At 34.5% G+C, this 26,615-nt stretch overlaps 1 protein-coding gene across 5 annotated transcripts in view; it reads right to left on the bottom strand.

Annotated features, from left to right (window-relative positions):
- STIM2 (stromal interaction molecule 2) overlaps nucleotides 1-26,615 on the bottom strand; it is a 120,480-nt gene that overhangs the window by 3,656 nt on the left and 90,209 nt on the right. For 3 of the 5 annotated variants that reach the window (XM_036227577.1, XM_036227576.1, XM_016164954.2), the window contains exons 4-12: nucleotides 23,297-23,408; nucleotides 19,832-19,947; nucleotides 16,745-16,922; nucleotides 16,035-16,212; nucleotides 11,758-11,925; nucleotides 11,470-11,493; nucleotides 10,992-11,092; nucleotides 10,504-10,742; nucleotides 2,357-2,627 (exon numbers count right to left, since the gene is read on the bottom strand). In XM_036227577.1, the coding sequence (XP_036083470.1) occupies nucleotides 2,357-2,627; nucleotides 10,504-10,742; nucleotides 10,992-11,092; nucleotides 11,470-11,493; nucleotides 11,758-11,925; nucleotides 16,035-16,212; nucleotides 16,745-16,922; nucleotides 19,832-19,947; nucleotides 23,297-23,408 (1,387 nt within the window). The remainder of the gene's footprint in view (nucleotides 1-2,356; nucleotides 2,628-10,503; nucleotides 10,743-10,991; nucleotides 11,093-11,469; nucleotides 11,494-11,757; nucleotides 11,926-16,034; nucleotides 16,213-16,744; nucleotides 16,923-19,831; nucleotides 19,948-23,296; nucleotides 23,409-26,615) is intronic. The other 2 variants (XM_016164955.2, XM_036227578.1) reach the window with 2 other exon arrangements.

The following is a 26,615-nucleotide window of genomic DNA, read 5'->3' as shown; positions in this document are numbered from 1 at the left end:
ATATCTTTTGACCTAGAAATTACACTTCTGGGTATTTATCCAAAGAAAATCAAAACAATAATTCGTAAAGATCTATGCACCCCAATATTCATGGAAGAGCAATTTACAATAGCCAAGATATGGAAGCAACCTAAATGCCCATCAACAGATGATTGGATAAAGAAATTACGGTTCATATAAACAATGGAATATTACTCGGCCATTCGAAAAAATGAAATCCTACCAGTAGCAATGACATGGATGGACCTGGAGGTTATTATGCTGAGGAAAATAAGTCAGACAGAGAAAGAAAAATACCATATGATTTCACTTATATGAGGAATCTAAGAAACAAAAAAAAACTAATCAAAAACAGACTCACGAACATAGTGGAAAATTTGGTGGGAGAAGGAAAAGAGCTGAAGACAGACTAGAAAGGCAAAAACAGACGTGATCATTATCTATCAGCTAGACCTAGGCCAGGACCTTGTTGTACTTCTCTTGGCAGTTCAAGTTATTATTAACAAGTGCATAGCACACAGCAGAATAAATTCACATTCATAGAATGAATGAACTGAATGATCACTCACCTTGGATGACCTATGATTATAATTATTCATGATGATATGCATATTCATTACTTTTGACATGTATTCTGTTGATTCTGTATTTTAGATATATATTAGATTTCTGAATGTCATTTAGTCATTTCTTGTGCTTTCCTCGCACAAGTATGTGAAGATCATCTTTTTTAAACTACAAGCTCTCAGAAGGAAGAAAATCCCTTGGGCAAATCAAGACTTAAATAATGCTTTCATATAACACAGTTACATGTGCTACCTAATTTTCAAATGCTTTTAAAAGGTGAAAATGGCTAGTGCTCACAGAGGGCAAGAAACAGTTCAGATGGGAAGAAATGACTCAAAATTCAGTCACTGGTAGGGATTCCCTGCTGGGCTTCTTTTTGGAGCCAATGTCCATTAGTCAAATAGCATATACCACTGCTCCCAAGCCAAAAGCTGTCTTAGTTAAAATTCTATTACTTTCTATGTGAAATAATTCTAAGCTAAGTTAAAAATAATCCAAAAACTAGTCCGCAGGTCTAAATAACACGTGAGAAGAACACTGATCTAGGTTAGGAACACTGTCCCGGCCTTGCATAATCGGCTGCATGGCCTTGGGCAAACCACTTAGTTTAACCAGGTTTCAACTTCCCTGTCTGGTCGAGGAAGAGAATTTGATTAATCTCTAACATTACTTCAGTTCTAACATTCTATTTCCAAAACAAATAACACTCTGAAGTGTTGCTTCTTCATAATTTTTGGAGTGTAGGTATAGTACAGCTAGAAAAAAAAAAAACTCCCATTTTTTCTAGAGCATATATTCTTCGGAATGTTGAATTTAATTATGTATACCATTTATGGTATTTTTCTATTTCTCTTTTTTCCCCACAGCGACATGTAGCTGAATTCATATGAGTTGAATCCATGTATAAGAAGACTTAACTCAAGATGAGGTTTAAATGAACATATGTGTGCATAATGCATTGAACCTAAATGACCAGTTAAGTATGAAATGTCATTACTTTGGAAGGATTCTGGTGGTTCAATACTTAAGATACTGAAAACAGAGAGGGAGAAATGTTTCCTGAATCCAAACTCTACTCATATTTATGAGCTCGCTGTGAATTTCAGACATTGCTATTTGAAATCAGGAGTGAACATTTTCGTCAATGCAAAAACTTCTCTTGGGCAGCTGAGCTCTAAGGTTCGCCTACTGATCTCCACAAACTGACATTAGTTTTGTCAGTGAAGCCATCCTGCTGCTGCCTGAAGTGATACTGTAAAGGTCACACAAAAAAAGCTAGTCATAAAGTACTACTAAGCAAAGCTGCATCAAGTTCTCCAATTGCAATGAGAATACAAAACATGGACTATCTCCTTAGGAATAGGCTATAATGATCACTTGTTGATCATAAAATGTTCTTTCATTAGTAGATGAAACAATTATGTATGAAAAACATTTGATGATGATGTCAACTAAAGAATCAAATGAGAGAGCTAGATGGGATGGATCATGGAGAGCATCCAGCCCATTCCCTCTGGTTTTGTTTCTCATATAAAGGCAAGTAAGAACAAAGCCAAGCCAATACCTTGATTTTAGCCTCATGAGACCCTGAGCAGAGAACCCAGTCACACCAAGCTTGGACTTTAGCATGAAAACTGAGAGCTAGTAAATGGGTGTTGCCTGAAGCCACTAAGTTTGCGGTAACTTCTAATGCAGCAACGGAAAACTAACATGACAGACCACTCCGACCCCTCACTCCCAACTCCCACACCCAGCCCAACGTATACTGTAGCTCATTCACTGCCAGTACCATTGCTTTTCAGCAGAAAAATAAATGGCCTCCTCTTCCTCTTCATTTCGATAAAGAGCAGGACAACTGGACACTGAGAGGATGTCTGGATCGGGGGAAGGCAACGCGTGCTGTGTGTGCTGGGGGTGGCTGGGCTGCCGAGGCGGCAGGTGAGGGGCAGGTGGAGCGGGCTGGGCTCGCTGAGCCTGCGGCGAGGACGGCAGGATGCTGCGGCGAGAGCGACATAGGCTACTGCTTCTGGCTAACGATCCGGCGGGCTTAGCCATGGTCCCTGAAAACCGAACGGAGAGAAATAAAGAAGCCCGTAAAATCCAACTCTCCTCTTATACACACCAAAAATGCGCACGAAAGATAACTGATGTTACTGGTATGTCACCATTTAATCTGCCTTTATCGAAGTAAGTAACGGTGTGATTACTACCATCCTCCATCACCAATATTGTTTCTCAGGAGCGAAATAAAAATAAAAGGCAACAAAAAATGAAAGCAGGTCTAACAACAAACAGAAATGAACATAAACAAATGAGGCTTTAGTATAAAATTTGACATTACTAACCACAGACTTAAAAATGTACGCAAAGATAACAAATCCTTGAATTTAAAAATCAATACAGCATGAGGAATCTGTACTTTGTTGTAAAATGAATTTTAACACTAAAAGAAGAAAATTATCATTAAAAAATAGATTGGATTTTTTAACAGATATCTCGAGATAGTGCAATTGTTTTAACTTCAAGAAGTTTTAAATCGAAGGTCATTCGAATGCTGCACACATAGTTTCAAAGTGAGCTGGGAAGAGGTCAGACTACCACTTGTTTCTTGACCGCCGATTTTTGCAGAACTAACCAGGAGTCTTAGATCGTCTTGTTTCCATCACCAGTCTCAGTGCAGACCCGTGCAGTGGGACACAAACTTCCCCCACGTGCTCAATGTCTTTGTTCAAAGGACATTCCATTTCTTTGCCGCAATTGAGGCACAGCTCTCCAGAGAACCACCTCCTCAAGCTGAGGCTGAGCATTCTTGCACACGTCCTATACTGCAGCATCAGAACTTCGGGTTGGTGGCCTTCTCACTCGCAGACGCGGTGTGTAAACCCTCACTCCTACACCCTTTCATGAAATGCACTCCTTTGAAGTTCACCGTAGTGAGCCATGTGAATACTCCACATGTCCACTTCACTAGTTACTTCCCAGTCATTCTCTCTCTTACCAATCCATCCAACCTTTCATCGACTTGACCAATCTCACTTTAAAACCTGTCCCTCACTTTAACCAGTTATGGTTTTCATCTCTTCTCACCAGCCATGCACCTATACTCTATTTCACCATGACCCACTCTCATGCCTTGTCTTGCCATTGTTCCTTTTGAAATTACAAATAAACACATCAATTTAGATTCCGACCATGTTTCTGTCTTTCTAGTTCACACATTCTGTTCTGCTTACGTGTCCTATTCTCTTACTCCAAGTCAAAGACCTTCCTCTGCTGGTAATCCCTTCTGCTGCATTTATTTTCATCTTTTCTTTCTATTTCCCATCAGCATTTAAAAATCAATGTTGGGGGTGGGGGGTAAACCCAAAAAACAAATAACAGCCATAACAACAACAACAAATCTCCTCCACCTTCAGACTGTTTTTCAGCTGACATATCTTTCCTCCTTTATGAAAAAGAATTATCTGTGTAACTTTATCCACTACTTCATCTTCGCTCATTCACCAAAGAAATTGTAAAGTGCTTACACATAATTTTGCTGCAACTATTCTTAACAAAGTCGTGATCTACCTTCTTGTTGTTAAATTCAATATCTTAATCCTTCTTTGACATCTAACCAGCACCTGACATTGATTATTACTTTGTCCTTTCCTTGACTTCTCTAGCCACATTCTCACCTCCTTTATCTGCCCCTTAATTGTTGGTCATCTTTAAAGTTCTGTTCTAGACCTTGTTCTATTCTTGTTCCATGTATACCTGTTAAGAAATGTCACTCATTTCCATGACTCAATTATCACTGCAACATACAGAAGCACAAATCCGTAACTCCAGCTTTACTCTTTTTCCTCAACTTTATAACCCTACATCCAACTACCTACTGGACATTTGGATGCCCCACAGCTCCTTAAACTGCATTCAACATTTTCCTTTCCAAACCCATTCCTTTTGTGCTCCTTATCTTGGCAAACAGTAATAGCACCCACCCAGTTAGCTAAATTGGAAACACAGACATTCTTGATTCTTCCTCCATCAAAATCCATATCTAGTTAACAATAAAGTGTTTTTAATTCCAAATCTGTCCACTTCCCTCCATCCCCACCATACTGTATTATGCTGGACCAGTCTAACAGCTAATCTTTCTCCTCCAAGTTATTCTCCATATTGCACGATCACTCTCAAATGGAAAAGAAATGACATTTTTATTGCTTTAAACTCTGAAATGGCTTCCTATTACTGTTAGAATTAAAGTCAAATGCTTTAGGATGGCTTAGAACGCTCTATTTATTATGTAGGCTCTATTCTGGAACTAGTGTCCCTCTTCTCTGTTACAGAAACTACCTCTTGTGGCTCCCAGAAATATAAAATTCTCTCTCTTGCCTCCATGCGACCTTTCTCCATCTCTCCCTTGGCCTCTCTCTTTAGGTCTCTGCTTAAATGACAGTTCCTCCAGGAAGTTTCCCAACCCCTCCAAGCTGGAGGTCAGTGTTTGCTCTTTTGTGCTCACATGGCAATGCCACAGCATATTTCCCCATCACATAACTTATCTCAAAACACTGCTCTTGTCCGTCCTCTATTAAACTGTAAATTCCATGAAGGCAATAACTGTGCATCATGTTTTAACACTGTATCTCAACAACTAGCACAATGCCAGGCAAAACGTAGATGCACAATAAATGTTTACTGAGTGAATCACAATGATTCAAACAGAAATCTTTAGTCTGATGTTCCCACTTTCCCAAAGAAACAATATCCTACAAATACTAAAAGAATATGTCCAGTGTGCTACAGGTAATTAAGTCCCGTGATTCTCAATATACGCTGCAGTCATGCTCATCAGTCACTGGTTATTTGGAATATGCAGTAAAATACAGTCAAGTTCAGTCATGACTGCAGGTATGATGAGAAGGGCTGAGCAGAATCAGGATTCAGTGCTTGGAAAAATGAGTACTACTTACAGAGTTGGAAAACTATTTCATAAAGAAGTTTTTAGAAGAAGCAAATTGTTTGTGAGGAAAATTCTAAATAACCTAACAAGGAATATAACAAAGATGAGAATCAGTAAATAGGTCACATCTAAAAACTGTTCACAGCTCTATAATCTTTTCCAAAAATTTTCTTCTTTTATATATTGCCACACATTTTGCCTGTAAAAATGTGTGAATCCCTCTATAAGAGTTATATTACTTGGAGTTGAGGGTCTTTCTTCCCTGTTGCCTGAAGTGACCTACACAGGCCCACATACAATTATAACACCATAAAACTCACATAGGATTAAAAAGCAGTGCACTTTAACCTTGTAAAAAGCTTTCCTTTATATAATGTGAATATATTTTATGATACATTCAGGCTATTATTATTTCCCAATGAAGGCAGACATCCACTCCACCTGCGATTTATAAAAGTAGTTAACTAAAACATTAAAGTTCACTACATAAACATTTATTTCTGAGATAATTTTCATTCTGATATCAATAATTACATACAGAAGCATAGCAATTTAATATGGCCCTATTTTGCAAACTATATTCCTATGACAGAGAAGATAAAATTTTGTTTTGTAATAAAGTATTTCCCTTTGCTATCACCAACAAAAATAGTAAGTGATATATGGATTTTTGGTTCTAGTAATATGGTGGTCAAAGATTACCCGACCACCATTTTCCAACACCCCAACAACACACGTTAAATACCCTCCAACACTTCAATATGTTGAATAAATGATAACAATACTTTTAAAATGCACAACTGAGTTTGAAAGCAAGAAGACAAAATTCTCAGATGCAAAAACAGAGAGAATCAGAATAAGAACTAGTAGGTCTGTGAGTGATGCTGGGACTACTGTGGAGGTTCTCAGCCTCGGTAATTGAAGAGTTTGGGTCTTCACCTGGTGATATAAAAGACATCGTAAGGCCCATGTGAGGTAAGGAACAGCGACTGTAAGTAAGTGTTTCAGCTAAAAGCCTAGGCTTAGATGGGCTGCATTCCTCACCGAAAGGGTATATTAAAAAAAAAAAAAATCCTTTAAAAAAGCTCATTGAAAACTATAAAATAGGAGATGGCAATAAAGTGGTTTTTAGAGGAAAATTCATAGCCATAAAATCATATATTAAGAGAGAAAAGGAGGACTAAAAATTCATAAGCGCGGTGTGTAAATATTAAATAAAACAAAAAAGTAAATTCCAATAAAAAAGTTAAAAAACAGAAATAGAGAATATCAACAAAAACAATAGTTAGTTCTTTGAGGAATAAAAGAGTGACATAAAATAGACAAATTAGGCTAGATTAATCAAAGGAGGGAAAAGGGAAAGATTTAAGGCTATAAGTGAGGGGGTTTTTTTAATCATAAAATACTATGGACAACTTTAAGGTAACAAACTTTAAAACTCAGATAAAACAATATATTAGAAACATATAACTTAACAAATCTTGACTTTTATCCATTATAAAAGACTGAATCAATAGTTTAAAATATCTATCCCCTTACCTCCTGCCAAACATACACGCACACACACATCAAGCTCAATTTATAGGTAATTTCTTCAAAATCTTCAAAGAACAAATAATATGTATCTTACACTATTTCATAGTATAAAATAAAAATCCAAAACATTTATTGGGGATTATTATGGGCCAAGCTCTGTACTAAGTGTTTTATAGGAATTATTTAAATTATAAAATAACCACAGAAGATGGATTATATTTTATATATGAGGAAGCGGAGACTCAGAGAGAGTGCCTCCTGCAAGGTTACATAAATAAAAAATAATTAATGTTTTAAATTCAAAACAAAATACTAGAAGTTAATCTATAAGGTGGGGGGGGGGGGGCAGGGGGAAGTGAGATACATGAAACATGGTAAAGTAAGAACTCGAACGCAAGTGAACTTGTTCCAGAGCCCACATCCTTTACCACTACTCTGCACTGCCTCTAAGAGTAGAAAAGAATAGAATGGAAGAATAAGGGGAATTCCTTGACTTAGTCTGTAATACTAGTATAACCTTGATACCAAAAATCACACAAAGAGCGTCATGAAAGAAAATTATTTGCTAACCAAGTGTATGATTAAAGATGTAAAAACTCTAAAAAATATGGCAAACGAAATGCAGTTTATTAGAAACACAGTACACTGTAATAAAATAGTTTCACTGATGTTTAAGAAAATGTATTATATAGATTAAAATTCAACAGAATAAAGAGAAATCAAGTGAGTGATCACTTCGAATTATGCAGAAAAAGAAGTTGGTAAAACAAATCCACTGATTTTAAAAAAAATCACTTAATAAAATTAATTTCCTTAACTCAAAAGTAACCTACCAAAAATCACAGAGCAAAAAAGAATCATACTTCATGATAAACTATTGGAAGCATTCTCTTTAAAGTCAGAAATGGCAATCACTATTACCTACAATCTCCGCTTTTATTTAACATTTTACTGAAAGTCTTAGATTGGACAATAAAATAGGGAAAAGCATAAGGACTGGGGGGAAAAAAAACTCATTATTACTGTCCACACAAAAAAATCCGGGACTCTCATAAGAGAATTCTTTTTCTGTATTCATGATCAGCATACTCAAATCAAACCCAGGCTTTAGAATGATAAACAATTTTAAACGAGTAGAAAGAGGAGGCAATGTGGCTGAGGTGTATCTGTAATGGTTTCTTTCAGAGAAACAGAGAAACGAGTGAAGCAAAATCTTAAAATCTATTTACCTTTATAGTAAGTAGGCATATTATTTCCAGGATTTTTAGGTACATAAATTGCTACTACATTCCCACCACGAATATTTAGCAGTACTATAAAAGTACTAATGGGAAAAAAATATATCATCTGTTCTACCAAGAAAGAACCTTTGATATTTTCTCTTTTTCCATTACACATAATTTTAAAAGAGACGATATTATACTGTGTATGTATAATTTTAGAATCTGTAACTTTATTCTTAATATGCTACCAGTATGTTTCCTTGTCATTATTTCACACTTAAATAATTTCCATACCCATGGTACATATTTAAAACTGTTCAGGAGGGTATATAATGAAGAGCCTTCATCCTATCCTAGACCCTCACCCTACTGCCAAGAGATTCTTGTTTATCAGGTTCAGAGATTATGCTTTTATAACTAAGCAGAGTAGAGTATTACTGTTGTGCCACTGGGTGGAGGCAGAGCTCTAAAATATAATCTTTGACATGAGTTGAGTTATTTTTCAGAGATAAAAAATTTGATCTCAGCATTTCTAAAACAGCATACTAAATCTAAAATCAACTCTTGTACTTTTTTCCTACTTAAAAGTTCAAATTTCTCTCTATATCGCAATCACTGAAAACTTAAGATAATTATTCACATTTATTGCTAAGTGTATTAATGCACATATGGATATCTTCCCCCAAAATCAGTTATTAAAAAAACAACAACAAAGAAATAATCTAGTTGATTTACGGAATACACCTTCACGCACACTTCTGACATTGAATAGTTATGTACTGTGAGGAGGAATTGCAACTTTAAAAAGCTATAGTTTTCAAACAAAATTATACACTTATGAATCAGTGTTGCATTTGGCAAGCTTAGGCACATAATTCAAACAGACACGAGCTGACATAGTTCAAACAGTAGAGCTGGCCCCTATCTAGATATAACTTTGCAGCCATCACTATCCCGAAGTGTGGGACCAGTGAAAAAAGTGCAGCCACACACCTCCAGGACCTGGGACATTTACGGTCTGTCCTCTCACAAGTTTATTGCCTCCCCGTAATGCTTGCATTATTTGCCTGTCATTAAATCAGGGAATTATCACCACAGAAATGAACAAAATCACACAGTCACTGATTGTTTACTTGCAAACTTAGAGCATTATTTCATAAAATTATTTTAAAAATTAGAACCCTTTCGAAATCATAACTTCATAAAAACTGTAACATTTAAATAGAAAAATTCAATCTGGAAAATGCTCATACATCATGATTTGTCTCAAAGACTAAAATTTCCACATAAGTTTTCAACTAATCAATCAATGATTAAATTCTACTCTCCATTCCCTGGAATCCTGTTCAATCCAAACTGTTCAAAAAGGTCAGAAAGATTGGGAAAATGAATTGGTTCGGGAATAATAAGGATAAAGAATTGCTTGAATGATTTCTAATATATGAAATACATAATTTTAAAATCAAACCATAACTTTATAAAAATTCCAAATATTTATTAATAAATCCTGAAATTTATTTAAAAAATCTAAAATAGTTAAATTTCCATTTCCTAACAAAATGTGTACTCTACGATATAAAAATTTTCAAAGAATAGAGCATAACAAAGGGACATAATGGGAACTGCACATGTTAAAACCACCTTTGGGAGGAGCTCCACCTTCTAGCATCAAAAAAATATACAAGATTTTCTAAAATAGACAGCTAAATTTTGTATAAAGAAAAATCAATTTGATGCTTCATGAGTTAAGACAGTTGATACTCTTTCAATAAAAAAAAAAAAAACAATTGAAAAAATCAAAACAAAATATTAAAAAACATGCCTAATGGGACTGACAACTCAATTTAAAATAAATCACAGCTGGAGAGTCAGTGACAGAGCTCAGACTGGAATTCAGGTTTCCAAGGTCTCCTCCTGATTTTTGCTTTTTATTGTTTAGATTAAGCTGTCATTTGAAGGAATGATTTTCCTCAAAGCCCAGCACTTCATTCGTGCAAATGGTCTGGCATGTACGATGTGCGTGTTACCACATATGTGTAAAATATAAACGTAAATATATACACACACTCCTATAGTATTCTCAAATAGTAAACACAAGTTATTAACAACAAAAAGAGAAAATAAAGAATGAAAAAAAAAATTTATCACAGATTTCAAAGTAAATGATCTACAAAGGGCATGGCATAAAGTTATTTTAAAAACTGTACTCTCTTTTTTGAACCCACAACTTACCAGGAAACTGTGACACTATTGGAGGTGTATCTTCATCTAAGTCATCAACTCCTCCAGCAATTGGATAGGGTGGAATGGAGACTCTGGGCATCACTACCCAGCTATGATCAGAGTAAAGGGAAGAGGTCAGGCTGGGGAGTCCGGAGTTATGGGCTATCTGAAAGCCGCAGATCTTCTCAATCTGTTGCCAGCGAAAAAGTCGTTCTCGTAAACAAGTTGTTAACTCAGAGAGAGCTTTCCTGGAAAAGCCAATATAGGAAGTAAATTGCTTGTTGTTTCAAAGAGTCTTTAATATGGTACTGGAAAAAGGCAACTACATGAGCAGATCATGGCAATTAACTAATTTCAAGAAGAAATTACATACTCTTAGAATTAGTATAAATTATGTAATTATATATGATAAAATAACAAATTAAAATATAAATCGTCCATAAATTACACATTTCGACGCAACGGAAATAAACAAATAGCTAAAATAACATTCTTACTTTGCCTCCAGTATTTTGTGGTCTACCTCATCTAGGGAGGAGCTATGTGCAACATGCAGAGTCCCAAAAACTGTGCTTCTCTTCTTTTTAATTTTCTCTGCCTGGAAACCAAAGGGAAGAAAAACAAGGCTAGGTTTGGGGAAAAACACACATATACTAATGTAGTTTATTTTGTTTTGAATATATTAATAATCGCAAAATCAATGGAGAATTATTAGGCAACATATAGTCCTATTTTCCAAAAGAGAAAACAGATGAGGGGGAAAAAAGCATGCTTTCCTAAGCAAATCGACAATTCAAAACTTTGTTCTAGAGAATTTTTCTACTAAAACTAACAGAATGACATTGTATCCTACTGCAATGGAGGTGTTAGTGAATGAACTGAGCTTTTTTTTTTTTTTTGCTAGAAATCAGATTAAGACAATCTTATTTCACACAATTTAATAAAGTCAGACATTAATTTCTAGTAACTACTAACCTGAATCACATATGAAGCAGCAACCTGGAGGAGAAAAGCTCTGTATAAAACATTTATGATAATAACAATAGAGATGATTTTTAAATGACACTGAGGTCATTCTGAAAGGTATATACTTCTCTAAATAAAGTAATTTTACTATATAACCTGTGATTATGAGTGCCAATTTATGCAATAAGCTTGAATTCAAGAAAAGATTCTGCAATAACAAAGTTTTATTCACACTTTTGTATCCCAATTGGTTAATCCTTCTAGAAATTTAGTAAGTTTTGAAATACAATAGAGTACCTCATCCTTAGCAATAGCTAATTGCATTTCAGCATTTTGTCTTTTAATATTGTAGTACTGAACTTCCACTTCATGTGTTAACTGAAGCCATTTTTGAAGTGCATCTGGAACAGACCAGCTGCTTCTGAGTTCAAATTCTTTTTCGGCCTTTTTTAAAGCCATTCGAACCTGGGCAGGAGGGAGGCAGGGAGAGGGGAAGGGGAAAGGAGAGAGAGAAATTTCTTTAAGATAGTTAAATTAAATTAAATTAAGATATTTAAATTTTTTAAAAGAAATTAAGATATTTTAGTATCAAATTTATGAGGAAAAGCCATTTTAAGTATGCTCTTTGTAAACATCTTTTTAAAACACAAAGTTTAAAACAATATATTTTTAACATTAAACTAAAGCTGAAGTTTTAAGTGCATCTTAAACTCACTAAGCACAGTTGTAAAGCCCTGGTATATATAAGCTGCAATCTTTACTTTTTATATTTTATCGTAGCCAGACTCACCAAGAGAGAAAAATCCAGGACATATACAAACTAAGGCTGATCACATCTCTCATAAAACCTTACTGTAGCTCCTTAACTATACACTTACTTTTTAAAGTAATTATACCATTTTTTGAAGTTTTTCATGACATCTTCTTTACGGCCAGTTATTTCTCAATGTTACAAATACATCTTCCCGTTACAGTGTCTTTTACCAGTTCTGTTTAACTCACTGCTTCTAATATACCAGAGAGGACATGAATCAGCATTTGCAAACCAAGTGTAAATTTTGAGAAAGTAGATTTGAGTGAGAGTCCACTTGATTTTTCCATGAGAAACTATACATAGCCTTCAGTGTCAAAGTCTTTCTTCCAGTTGCCCTTTAGGGGAGCCAGGTAATAAAGAGAAAACTACAATGCTTAGTGTGTGAGGTGGCATTAAACGCTAAGGAAAAACTCTTAAGAAAGCCTCACTAAGTGAAGGACACAGAAGGAAGAGATAACCCATTCTAGGAATAATTCACTTCAACAATCAAGAATTCAAGCTAAAGTTACGTAAAGACACAGGATGGAATTTATGGAATTAGGTACACATGCTCAAGATCTTCAGACAGACTGATGAGTGAACTGTGGAGGATCTTGCTTTGGGAACACCATAACTGCAGATTAATTTTCCTCAAAGCTAAATAAGATAACTAAAACTCGATTCCTAAGCTAAAGTGTAAAAGAATGTTCAATCGGAACAAACCCAACCTATTTAAACAAACTTATTGTGTGCCAGACTAAACTAAGAAGAGTACTATACACAAATCACTGATAAAGAAACAGAATAGCTGTCGGATACTGTAGGAAAAAAATTATGTAGAAAAGTTTTTTAAAACTATAAGAATTTAAAAAAAAATCACAATGGGACACTTAATAGACAATTTGTATAAGAAGACACTGAAGGGTAAGATAGCACTTACTCTCTGAAAACAAATCCTAAGCAACATTTCCCTGACATGATTCACTGTGCCATGTGCTTGGGGCAACACTGTGTTTAATAAGACATTTGGCTAAGCTGTGAGGCGTCTTTGCTAATCTCCCCAGAGAAGAGAATCTGAGCCCAGGTCCTGTGAAACGCAGGTCCACGTAACACCACAAAGTATAGGGCTACAGGCCCTTCTTCTCACAAGACTTTAAAGCTAAAATTTCTATACAGAAAATCCAAACAACTTGCACTCAAGTTTCTTAATATTATATCCTTAATATTCCTTACTATTATATTCACAAATTTATTTCACATAAAAGAGCTCAATGTACCTGGCATGGAATTGATATATTTCTAGCACAAACTGAAGCTGACATTGGCTGGCTGTCAAATAATGTCTCAAAATCTTAAAAAATCTGATTATCCAGCAATAGTAACTATTTTAACTGCTTTTTCTGCTATTATTCCTAAATTTATCATTTGACCTAAATTCCAACCCTTAATTTGAATTGCCTTGTTACTTACAGGGGGATAAAAGCAGTGAAAATCAAGTAATTAATAGCTTTTACAAATAATAAATTATTAAATTGTTTAAAATATGAAAATTCTTTTTAATTTTTGTTCTTAGAAATACAACAGCAATAAGTAAAAACATGATATCACAGAAAAAAAAGAAAACCAGCCTAAATATCTTAAAACTTGGCTTCTAGCCCCAACTTTATCATGTATTACCCCCTGTGACTTTCAGCAAGATCTTTACTTTCTGAGGCTTACTGAGTCATGTAGAACAGGGGTACTATGACTTGTTCTGACTTTAGGCTTCTTCAGACTTTAAAAACGAAATAACTTATGTGAAAAGAATTTAAACCACACAAAATATAAAGTGGTACTACTACGTACCCTAAAGATTTTGTTTTAGAGAAAATAACACTATATAAAATATGTAACAGATTTTCCTGCCTTCTAATTTTGAGACATTGATTATCCCTAGACAAGATATAGTAATGCTTCAAATTATGTGAAACTGTAGATTATGTGATGGTATATGTAAATTAATTTCCTAAACTAACTTGTATAAACAAAGCTATCAATAGCATCAGGGGAAAATATGGATTTTGGAATAAGACACGATATCTTGCCTTTGCCACTGAACAGCTGTGTGACTTAAGGCATTTAACCTTACATATGTCATCTGTAAATGAGGATAATGCATATGTATTATGAAGATTAAAATTTAGGAGCAAACCATTTGCAATATGCACAAAAACACACATAAACATTCATAAAATTGTTTCTTATTACTATAATCATATTGGGCAGTGTTCTTTTTAAATACCCTTTCTCTTCTTAAAAGCCACGTATTAGTGACTCGCAATCTCATTAGGATTATTAATTTTGTACAGGCACATAATGTGATGGTCATCTTAGGATCTACTGAGTGTAAGCCCCCTATGCTGAAAACCTCTGATGACAATGTTAGTGATTCTTGGGCACTCTTTTATATTATCTTCTCCCTCACTGTAAGGCACTCACCAGTAAAATGCTGTTACCAGATTGTGCCTCTATAAAAGAATTCTCATACTGCTTTCTGATTTGCTTTTTCCTATCTGCAACATTCAGGAAAAAAGCTAAGAAGTTTTTTAGTTTAGTACCCGGAACAAACCAAGAGTTAGGAAGTCTCAGTGGGAATAGTCAGAGAGTTCTCACAAGTGTAAAATAATATTTAATAAAACAGATGTCTGGGATATGAGAGAAAGAATAATTAACAGTTAACAAAAGAGATGGCTGAATTCAGTCAAAAATAACAAACAAAGGAAATAGCGATGCACAGTGAACATTTTCTCAGGAGTTGAAACTGAAACTCATTCATCACACAGCTTTCTGTCTTATTTAGCACTTGACTGAGAGGGGAACAATGCAGAAAGCAAAGTGGGAAGAGGAACACCTAGGTTATTGACCCTGCCTTACAGGTGCGTCACTCTCTAATCTTGAGCAAGTTTTCTCACCCTGATTTTCTCCTTCAGTTTCTTTATCAGTAAGGAAAGGGTCAAAGTCAAAAGGAGGAGATGAGACCATGGACGAGGCTGGAGTGACATGCTTTGAAGATGAAGGAAGGGGTCCTGAGCCAAGAAATGTAGGTGGCCCCTAGGAGTTGGAAAAGACAGGGACACAGATCCTCCCTTAGAGCCTCCAGAAGGAATGCAGTCCTGTGGACCTATTTTAGACTCTGACTTCCAGAACTGTATGGTAATAAATATGTGCGGTTTCAAAGCAAACAAGTTAATGGTAATTTTTTATAGCAGGAATAGAAAAATACATCTGCCTATAATTAAAATTCTCCCAGAATCACCCCACTCTCCTTTTCAAAGACGGTATGATACCTGAATTCCCATATTCACCCTTGTAGTACTAGCAGATACTGGAAGGTCTTTTAGACAACCTCAGAATTTTCAACGGATTTTGTTCTAAAACCACTTAACAGGATTTAAATGGAAGTTTAATAGATTCTTTACCTTTGCAGAGTAGTTTAATATTAGATATATTATACCGAAACATATTACAGCTATTAAAAAATAAATGTTTTAAATTCGCTCACAATAATTAACATGGCACAAGTTAAGATTTCATGAATGAGTGAACTTGACGGCAACTTTTAGTTACTACTTTGTTATTTTGCTGTCTAGACTTTGATCAATGCTAAAAACATGAACAAATGATTCTTTTATTAACTAAAGAAGAGAATACAATGGAAATAAACATAGAGATTGAACAAAAGCAGAAACACTCCTCAGAGTGGCCATACAAAGATCCTAACACTTTTTTTAAACGTGAATACCTGTTCCAGTTCCTGCTCTGCATACTGACGTCTGCTCAGTTCAGATTCAGCTCCCTCCCTCAGCTCTCTCAGTCGACAAGCCTCCTCCTTTGCGTAATTGATTTCGTCCATCATTTTGCGCTCTAGATTTTGCTTTTCTACTGCAACATTTCTGTTTTCTTCCTGTGCTTTTTCAAGCCTTATAGAACAATAAAAATTCAAAGCCTCACAAAGGTTTCCAAAATTTCATTTTTTAGGTGAAGAATAAATATGTATAAGCAACAGGATACATGTTTCAAACAAAATTTGCAGCATTTTATATTAATCTTAATTTTGGATAACAAAAGCTTCAGGTAGCCTAACATATAGCTATTTTGGTTGTCTTGAGCTCAAAATACAGGGATAGCAGGGAAATGCTCTTCTCGGCAAAGAGACTTTTAAGAAACACGTAAAATTATTTAAATCATGTTAAAAAAATATAACTTAACTGCACATATAATTCCACCTATATATTATTTATTCCTCTGGTCTCTAGTCATTTATTTCCTAGTGCATACCTTTACGAAAAAAATCTATAATTATAATACTTTCATAAAAATATGAAATGAGGTGTACATACATTCCTGATGTGTGTACCAACCTAAATATAAGTCTGCACATACACACCTATATTACATTTCCAGAAATTGTATTTTCCTACGTAAATAAGATCTATCGCTTATTTTACTCACCTCTCTTGTAAGTCCATTAGACTTTGCTCTGCAGTCTGTAGACTCTCCAAGTCTTTCATCATTTTTGCGACATGTTCTTTTGATGTCTTATTCTGCGTGTAAGCAAACCAGCATCCTCCAACACCAATTACTATAGAAACTGTAAGGATAAAATCCTTCATCCAGTTATGAGGAGGTCCTATGAAGAGAGAATTACAGATGATTAAATTAATCTTTGAATGTAACAAAATCTCAGTATACAGAGACACTTTTTAAAAAAGTAGTAGGTACCTAAAAATAAAACAAATATGAAGATGTTCCTCTCATATGTAAGCCCTAGCTTTTTAAATAATCAATGTGCTTATTATAACCTTCCGATATAGCAGACATACAGGAAGAACAGAGATAAACCCACGTCGATGCACCATGCTTCTGCTGGTACAGGAGGTAGTAACAAAAGTTCTGGGGACCCCGAAAATGCAACGGCAGCTCCAATCATGTACCGCAAGAACGGTCCTCCAGGTAAAAGGTGTCATGAAGAGCATCACCTTAGACATTCCAACTCCTTTCCTTCAGTCAAGTTAGGCAGCTGTCATGCTTTGATACACAATTGGGAATCCTAATAATTCACCAAAAAGCATCTTCCCAAGCATATGGCCACATAACGAATTACAATTCATCAGTGATTCTCAACCAAGGGAGATAGTCCCCCCAGCAGACATTTGACAATTTTTGCTTGTCACAATTGGAAGGATGGAGGGGGGTGAGGGGAGTTGCTACTAGTGTCTAGAGGCCATGGATATTACTAAACATTCAATAATGCACAAGACAATCACTTTCCCATCCTAACCACTATGGATAAACACAGAATTATCTAGGAATTATCCAACCCAAAAAGTGAATAGTGCCAAGGTTGAGAAACCACAGGTTGAATGACCATAATAAGTTATTATTTTAGGTGGCTATTTGCCACAGACATGTGGGATACTAGAAGGAAAGAACAGGATCACCCGCCTTACCAGGCCAGGTAGGACAGTGCCCCCCAGCACTGTTCCTAAGCAAAGAGTAAAGAGCCAGGGCCTACCATCTCCAGTGACACGAAACACAGAATTCACTACTCAAATAATTTCCTAGTTTATTAGAAACTTTATTAATTATTAATTTTCGGGGGGCTCTGTGGAAGGAGACATAATGATAAATAATACAATAAAATGTTTTTGTTCCAAAGAGATAACTGGCCTCCAAGCAGGAAGACATTCTGCAAATCTGAAGAGATGAAGAGCTCTACAGAAATGGAAAGTTCTCACGTTTACAAGGCTCAGGTTCGTATGTGCTTCCGCAGTGTGATAAATAGCGTGCTCTACATCAGAGCCCCTCGGGGTTGCACACCGATAGAGCGTACTCCCTCGCCTATGGTGGAAGAAAAGAACTACACAAGACTGAAGTCTCAAACGGATCTATTTTTATTTCTGGCTAAAACTAAGAGGTTCGGCTCAGGCTATAGTTAAATTATGAGCCCAGTTCAGATCGAAATATAATCACCAGATATAACAATAAATAGATGGACAAATCCCAAACTACAGTAAGTGCCACAAACTGGAAAAGATTTCAGTGAAAACGCCTTTAAAATATATCTGCTTTTTTTTTTGACAGTGCTATTTTTTTAATAAATCTAACGTGGGTGTTCTGACTGTAGGGCTCATTCACTCAAAAAATAATTCTAAGACAAACACATTGAAAAGGTAATGCATCATTAACTTAACTGGTTTGTTTATTGAAACATTTATTTTCAACATTCTTTGAGACTAGTATGGTCTCTTTTCAAACAATAATACATTGTTTGGACTAACTGGGTGGTTTGTTCCTGGATTAATAAAAAATAAATACTCCTGACCAAGTTGTACATAGAGATAAATTCTACAGTTTAATTCTATTTTCACCAATCAGTTATATGAAAAAATGAGAATCTCACAGAAGACAAGTCCCTATAGATTCAGTCGAAAACTTGGGACAAGGAAAAGGCAGAAAGGGTGCCATCTCCGTGGAATGCGTGGCATTTCAGTCGTGTTCTATTTCCTAGGGGTTGTAATTGCCACCAATGGTGCATTTCCACCTACCCTCACAAGGGAAGTTCCAGCTGTTTCACCAGCTGCTCTTTTAGCCCGCGCCAAAAAAGAACCACCAGTAAAGCCATGGAATCCATCCAACCACTCCAGTAACCCTTTTTTAGCAGGGCTGCTCTCAAGATAGTATCAGAGAAACCTGCAAGTCCCCTAACTCCAAGAATTGAAGTAAAATACACTAGTTTCCTAATTTGTAATTTGTGGAAGCCATTTTTCGTGTATTAATTTTGTTGTTCTTTTTTAGGCTTCTGAAAAATAAAACATTATTCCTCTAAAATGTGTACTCTTTAAACTTTTTCCCAAAGTTTTCTGATATTTGAAATTAAATTAAACAAACATATTAAACTTTCCTCCTGGGAAAAAGTATTCCTTTCAAATTAAAGAAATACGGGTTTATTTTCTTTACAAATATGACAGTGCAATCTCTTAAGTGTTCCTCTTCAAATCAACCTAAGAACAATCAGACAACATTCTCCACCTTGTTTTTCTGCCAGGATAGCCTGTTACATTGTAATGTTTCAAAGTAGGTCTCTGCTTCTTTCTATAGCTAAAAACTTATCTTCTTGGTGATTAATGAAATCACGTTAGGTTCTATTACTTCATGCCTCAAGATGGTTAGATTGCACCAATTCTTAAAGAATTTCTTCAGTGAACATTCAGCTATAATAAGATCAATATTATAACTGCTACAAAGATCTAGAAATTTAAATCTAAAAATTTAATTGTGAATTATCAACTAACATAGTGTTTATAACTTTTTACATCAGTAATCGGCTTTGAAAATTTCACTCTATATTTCAATGATTAAAAAACTCACCCTATAAATCTTTTGTTTTAACACAGTATTACATTTCTTTTATACCTAAGAGATGATTCTTCTTAGAGGCCTATTACCACCTTTCTTACTTTTTCCTTCTTTAGAAAACAAACAGATGATCTGATTATTTATCCTTCTGCATCCCACTCAGTGAGAGAGAATACTAACGTGTTAGAGGTCCAAACAAAACCACATCCAGAGCTTTGAGCTGAAGTTTTTGTCTGTGACTCCGGTCGCTGATTTTCAACTGAGAGCTCATAAATGAAGGTTCATGCACTGCTATCCTGTTCATTTAAAAAATACAAATATATTAAGTAAAAATATTTCTAGTATGAAAGTTTAAATATTTGAGCAACATGTTTAATATTTTACATATTAGTGATTACTGTAAGACTCATTTAGGTATGATTTAATAGTCTATTACATGTATCGAAGAACTTTTCCATGAAAACTTAACTGTACAAACATTCTGGTATGTTAATAATTAAGTTGCTAGGTTGATATTTTTATTTTCTGTTATTTTATGCTTTAACTAATTAGGATTTAAGAATTTATCAAATTCAAAACATTTTATAATCATAATTACCTTTGACAATTTTCTATCATTTCACGAAGAACAAGAAAATCAACAGCAGACTTTAAAAATATTTCTCAATTTAGATCATGTTGCTTTTCTTTAAAAGTATCTTAAAAGTCTATACTTTACATTATAATGTGTAAACTGCTCAAAAATTAAACAAAGACTGCTGAAGTCATAAGTGAGAAGTAAGAAGTTATCACCAGTTGGGGGAGTAAATTGAAGAATTTATGTAATAATAAATACTTAACCATTTTATTAGCAATGAAGAAAACCTGTAGGAGGCCAAAAGGGCCAAACGCCCCCTACAGGTAAAATAAGGAAATAAAATCACTTTGTTTTGAACTTCAAATCCAAGTGGCCCAGTAATCAACTACGATTTCTTAACAACCAAATACGATGCCAATAAAGGTCTTATAACACAAAGTCTAATAATGACCATAAAAACAAGCATGTACTATATGCCGGGTCCTGTGTCAAAGGGTTAATTAATTTAAAAAAAAAACTACAATATATATAAAATTCCCATTTTATAGATGAGGAAACTAAGGTAAGTGAGAGGTTGAATAACTTGCCCAAAGGTCACATAATTAGTAAAAGGTAATGCAGAGATTCAAACCCAAACATGTATGATTCCAATGACTGTATAAGAACCACTATATTCTACTTAGAAAGATATCAGAACCTCTGAGCATGGATAAGTTACAGGAACTCATATGAGGCTTCTATAAAACTTTAGAGAGTAAAGAATTCTAATTTTCCCTTTACATAATGCCTTCCTTCATCTTTTCCACAGGTACCTTATGTGTATGTTCCTCTTACTCCTTTAACATGACACTTATCAAGCTCCTCGATGGCAAAATCTATGTCTTATCTCTATATCCCCAAAACTAGCATGGTGCTTGGCAAAAGTAGATGCTTGATAAATGTTTGTATAATGAAGGAATGCATGGATGGATGCATGAATGAATTCATAGCAACACTATCAATAGACTAATTTTAAGAAAGACAATGAGATGTAGTAAAAAGGAAACTATGTAACAGAATTTAATGCAAAGTTCAATATGAGCCCAGAGGTGGAAGTGATTCTACCTGAGTGGGTGAGGATGTCAGGGAAGTTCACACAGGTCTGAAAGGAATGAGGAGGCATGTATCAGGTGAAGAGAGCCTTAGATAAGCTCTGGTAATAAGAATTACAGAGTTTAGAAAATACAGTAAAAGGCTTAAGATAACCATTATAACTAATGTTAAACTAATAATTTTGGCTACCTATTCCAGAGGTAACAATATTTTGATGTCACAGAAAGGAAACATAATAATGAATTGTTTCAGGCGTGTGTACATCTGAAATGTGTAATATATTTTCTTATACATTCTTATAAATAACTCATATCTATAATTATCCTACATAAGCTCTGTAACTTACATAGTTGTTTAAATGAACTGATATTGCCCCTGTAAATTGTCATACAGGAGGGGCTTAATGAATGGTATTCCAGCTTTCCTTTCTCCTCTACTCAAAAAGGCTCCAGTGGACTGACCTAAAAGCTTCTACATTTATAACTTTTTTTCTGTAGAAACATGTTCACTATTTTTAAAAACTGATCTTGATTAAGTGTGCGACAATATCTCAACAATTCTACCAGAATTTGAGGTATCTCTGATAACCTTTACTTATTCAAAAGAAAAAAAGTGGCTATAATAGTTATTAGCAAAACATGCAGCAGACTATTTCAAGTTGTTATATAAAGAAACTTCCCAAAAGACAACATAAGAAAAATACTATGAGTTCTTCATAACCAGGGTAACATGTATAACTCGAAAAATTCTAATCTCATTTTAATGCTCTACCATCCTATTTGGTTATAACTCAGAAACTTGTCTTATTTAAAAGCAAGAACTATGCCATACTTTATTTTTGTTTTCTTTCCAGTATCTAGTTGTACTATAAACATAAAGGAAACTCAACACACAATTGTTGAATTGACTCTCATCCCCATAATTCATCACTATAGTCATATGCATAGTAAAATCAGAAATATTGATGTTGATGTTCAGAATACATTCAAGGGAAATATGAAAATTTTCAACTTGATCGAAATACAAATTTCAAAGCAAGAAATTAAATAGGGTATGTAAGCAAATTGATTAGAAATACAATATGCATATTCCATTACATATAATAAAAGGTAAAAAAGGGATTAGAGTCTTTTTGATATAATAAAAAATCCAAGAAGGAATGAGACATAAATGATTTTTGTATGTGTCAAGTTCTGGTAGAATCATTACAAATTTTAACATTTTAAATCTTGAAAGATTATTAAGTTAACTAATGGAGATTTTAAAAATATAATTAAATAAACTAGTGACAATTAATTCCAGACATCTAAAGAAGAAATTAGCATCCTAGACTCTGGTATCAGATCTATCTGGGCTCAAACGCTGCCTTGGGCAAAATATTTAACTTCTCTCTGATTTGCTTTTCTAAATATGTAAAACAGGGATAATAATAATATTTCATTTTAACCATGAAGCTTAAATGAGATAATATAGAGTACCTCTATGTAATATGCATTTAAAAATGGTTAGTATTATTTACATTTTGTTTATTAAACTTCGCTTTTGGGGGGTTTAACTTATAGCCATTAATACTAAGTTATTATTATTTAAAAAACACAAATTAAGAAGAATCTGTATGTTAATTCATTGAAATAGATCTTTTCACAAGAGTGGATCTGTATCAAATATTTTTTGTTATATTTACCAGGCAGTCAGAGGTTGGCCCTTTGATGTTATCTAAAAAAGATATAACTGGCCCATCTTCTAATTCTCAAAACTTCTTGGGTCTAAATTTTTTAGAGCTTAATTATTCAGACAAGAAAAACTGATTTAAAACTTATAAATTCATACCTTAAAAAAATTAATGAATGGATATATTTATATTTCCTTTGAGATCTTAGCTATGGAAGTAATTTATAGATTTGGAATTGAAAAGTAACATCTAGCATATAATTTTCCAAGAGTGGAATACCTACATTTGGATAATAAAGCCTCACCTGGGAAGTGTCGTTCCTTTGACATTATTGTCTCTAAAATTCTTCTCATATTGGGGTAGCTCAACAAATTCTATCAACCACTGAAGCGTATCATCAAGGGTCCAATTGTGAACTACAAAAGATAAAAGCGGAAGGCATATTTTATACACACCTGTTTTGAGAACTTAGATAAATTATTTCTATCCATCTATTATGCATACATACATAAATATATACATATATATAATTACTATAACATCAGAGGAGATAAAGACATTAGATTGAACTTTTCAATTCTATTCAATCAATGGTAAGTACTAAAATGGTATTTAGCGTTCTTTGAGAAGCTAAAAACAATAGAGATGGTATACCTCCTACCCTCAAGGGCTTACAATCTAGAACAGAGAAAACACATTAAAGAGATAAAATATTACCATAGTTCATTCTAAAATAACCATCTATGCAAAGTTTGTAGAGGGTGAAGTAATCCATTATTTCTCTAATTGTACTAAACTTACCAGATATATATTTATTCATCACCCTTTCATTTAGCCATCTACCCATATAATACTATAAAGCATCAAGTTCCATTCTAAGCACAGAGCATATGGTAGTAAACAAGACGAATAAAGTCCTTGCCCTCATGGAACTTGAAATTATTTTAGGAGTGGGGAGGGGCAATTTATAAAGGAAAGAAGAAAAGGGGAGAGAAATTTCAGATATTGATCGGCTATTAAAGAAAGGAAGCAAAGACATCAAGGTAAGCCTCCTCTGTGAGGAGCTTTTATCTAAACCAAGATGTGAAGATTACAAGGAGCCAACACTGGAACAATTTGAGAGAAAAATATCCCAAACAAAGGGAAAATCTAGTGTAAAGGCCTTAAGATAGGAATGAATTTGCTGTTTTTGAGAGATCGGAAAAAAGCAGTGAGAGGGGCCAGCTCATAGTGGATTTTCAAAAATTCTAGATATTTTTCTAATTTCAATAAGAAAAAGGTAGAGGTAAAAATAATCTATGTTTTTAAAATCTTCCAAATGTGGAGAATAGATTATAGGAGACAAGACTGAAAACTGAAAGAAATAAGCAGACCATTTTTTACATAACCGTCCAAGCAAAAAAGCTTATTGCCTTGGACTAGAATATGGTGACACACATGGTCAGGTTCAGGACATATTCTGGGGATAATGCTGTTAGATGTGCTGATGAAATATGTGGGAGTTGGTAGCTAGAGGAAAGCCAAAAAAAAAGTACGGAGGATGGTGCCATTGACTGAGGTAAGAAATAATGGGGACAAACTGACTGGGAAGGAGAGCAGGGGCAGGTGACGAAGATCAAAAGTTCTGTTTTTAGACATGTTATGTTTGAAGTGTATACTAGATGTTTACGGGTAGATATACAGCAGCCATCAGATACATAAATCTAGAGCTTAAGAAAAAGTGATATTAGGACTAGAGATATAAATTGGGAGTCACCGGCACAGATGGTCTTTAGACTGAATGAGATCTCCCATAAGAGTAAAGATAGCTAGTAATCGATTCTAGGAGACTAGCCCCACATCATGAAGAAAATGACAGTTAACATCTTTTCTCCAAGACATTTTGAATTAAGCCCTTTATATGCATTTTTTTCCTTTAAAATGTAAAAAACAAACAAACAAGCAAACCAAACCACACAAAACATTTAGGCACTAACATGATTTTCTCCATTTTGGAGATGAGAAACTGAGAAATTTATAGGACAATATCTTATAGAAATTTATAAGATAGTCAGCAGCCAGACTTGATTTGAACTCAAGCCAACAGACCTTTGGACCTGACTCTGTGCTACTCTGAGAGCAATAATATTAAATAATAGTGGAGATACAAGCAAGCAGTTAAACATGAGAAGCAACTCAGATTTCTGCTTGAAGGACAATGATAATTTATTCAAAGAAAAGGATACAAGTGCTTGAAACATGAAGAGCTCCATAATGTCTGCACTTGACTTGAAGGTTTTGGGCAGAAAACTGCTTATATACCACAGAAAAGGTCAAAGAAAAGTGAAGAAAACAAGTGAGCAATAAAAGCAGATCTGGAAACCCATCTGTATAGAAACATATCTGAGAAAAGATTTCTGATAAACTATAGAAAATTATAAATTCACTTATGCAAAGCTTATTTTTCACAATCTACCTTTTCATTGTGTTCTTTAAAGAAAAAGCTCAAATAAATCATTAATAAAAACTTAACAAAAATTCATTTAAAAATTTACATGTGATATTTTTTTTCTCTCCTACATGTGTTCCTGCCATAAGTCTGGACATGTGCCTGAGGCTGCTGCATCCATTTACCCTAATAACTTAGAATATCAGCCAAAGGTTCAGGCCCTGGGTGCTTTCCCCGCTGAATTTAATACATTCAAAGTAGCTTTTTTACTCTTAAATTTCTTTCTTTTCGAGATGAACTGCACTGAGAATTGCCCTGTCTTGACTGCCAAGAAACCAACAGTGCAGCTGCACCTCACACACCCACACAAAAACCTCAGCCAAGAAAACAGGATAAGATTTTCTCCGTCATTTCTAGGCTGTTCAATTGATCAACAGCAGAAGTCCCTGATCTAAACACTCCAGTACATCAAAATATTCCCTCAGTTCCCAGTAAGTCAGGGTAGAAAGAAACATCAAATGAAAAAGAATACATAGTTAAAAGTGCCCAAATCTTAGCATTACTCTACCTAATAAATTGAATTCTACAGTGGTTCTAAAGTAATTTTCTTTATAGCCAATCTTTAAAACAACAAAATTCTAATAGAGAGCACACAGTTTACCTCAGGGGTAGGGTCACTTATCGTGCTGTTGATTTACTTCAGTGATGCCTAGCAAATACCTTCACTTCTCTTCTCATGACTAGGACCCGTATTTTGTATTAGTCTTTTCTACTCCAAATATATCACGTCCTGCCGCAGGGCCTTTGCACATTTTCCTCAGTGTGAGACCCTTTTCTCCATCCCTGAGACTCCTCACCTATTTACTCTATTGAGTCTTCATATCTCAGTCAAAACTTTCCCAAACATTGCTATATGATCATAAATCATATAGCATTTAACTAATTATAATTATTCATCTGTATTATTATTTCAACATGTTTATTCACTAAAGCATAAGCTACTTTCTATCCTTAGTACTTGGTACACAAAAGGTGTTCAACAAGCTATCTGTTAGATCTTCTTGAATAAAAAAAATAGAGCATGTATCATTGACAAGTATTTCTATTTTCACATTTTAGTGAGAAGACCCAAATAAACAAAATAGAAATATGTCTGTATAAGAAATTCTTGATGGCAAAGGATTTATTCATCTAA

This window comes from Rousettus aegyptiacus, unplaced genomic scaffold (assembly GCF_014176215.1).
Source record: "Rousettus aegyptiacus isolate mRouAeg1 unplaced genomic scaffold, mRouAeg1.p scaffold_m13_p_10, whole genome shotgun sequence".
Classification (NCBI taxonomy): Eukaryota; Metazoa; Chordata; class Mammalia; order Chiroptera; family Pteropodidae; genus Rousettus; species Rousettus aegyptiacus.
The sequence above is the reverse complement of the archived record's forward strand: the minus strand, read 5'-3'. Positions and strand labels throughout refer to the sequence as shown.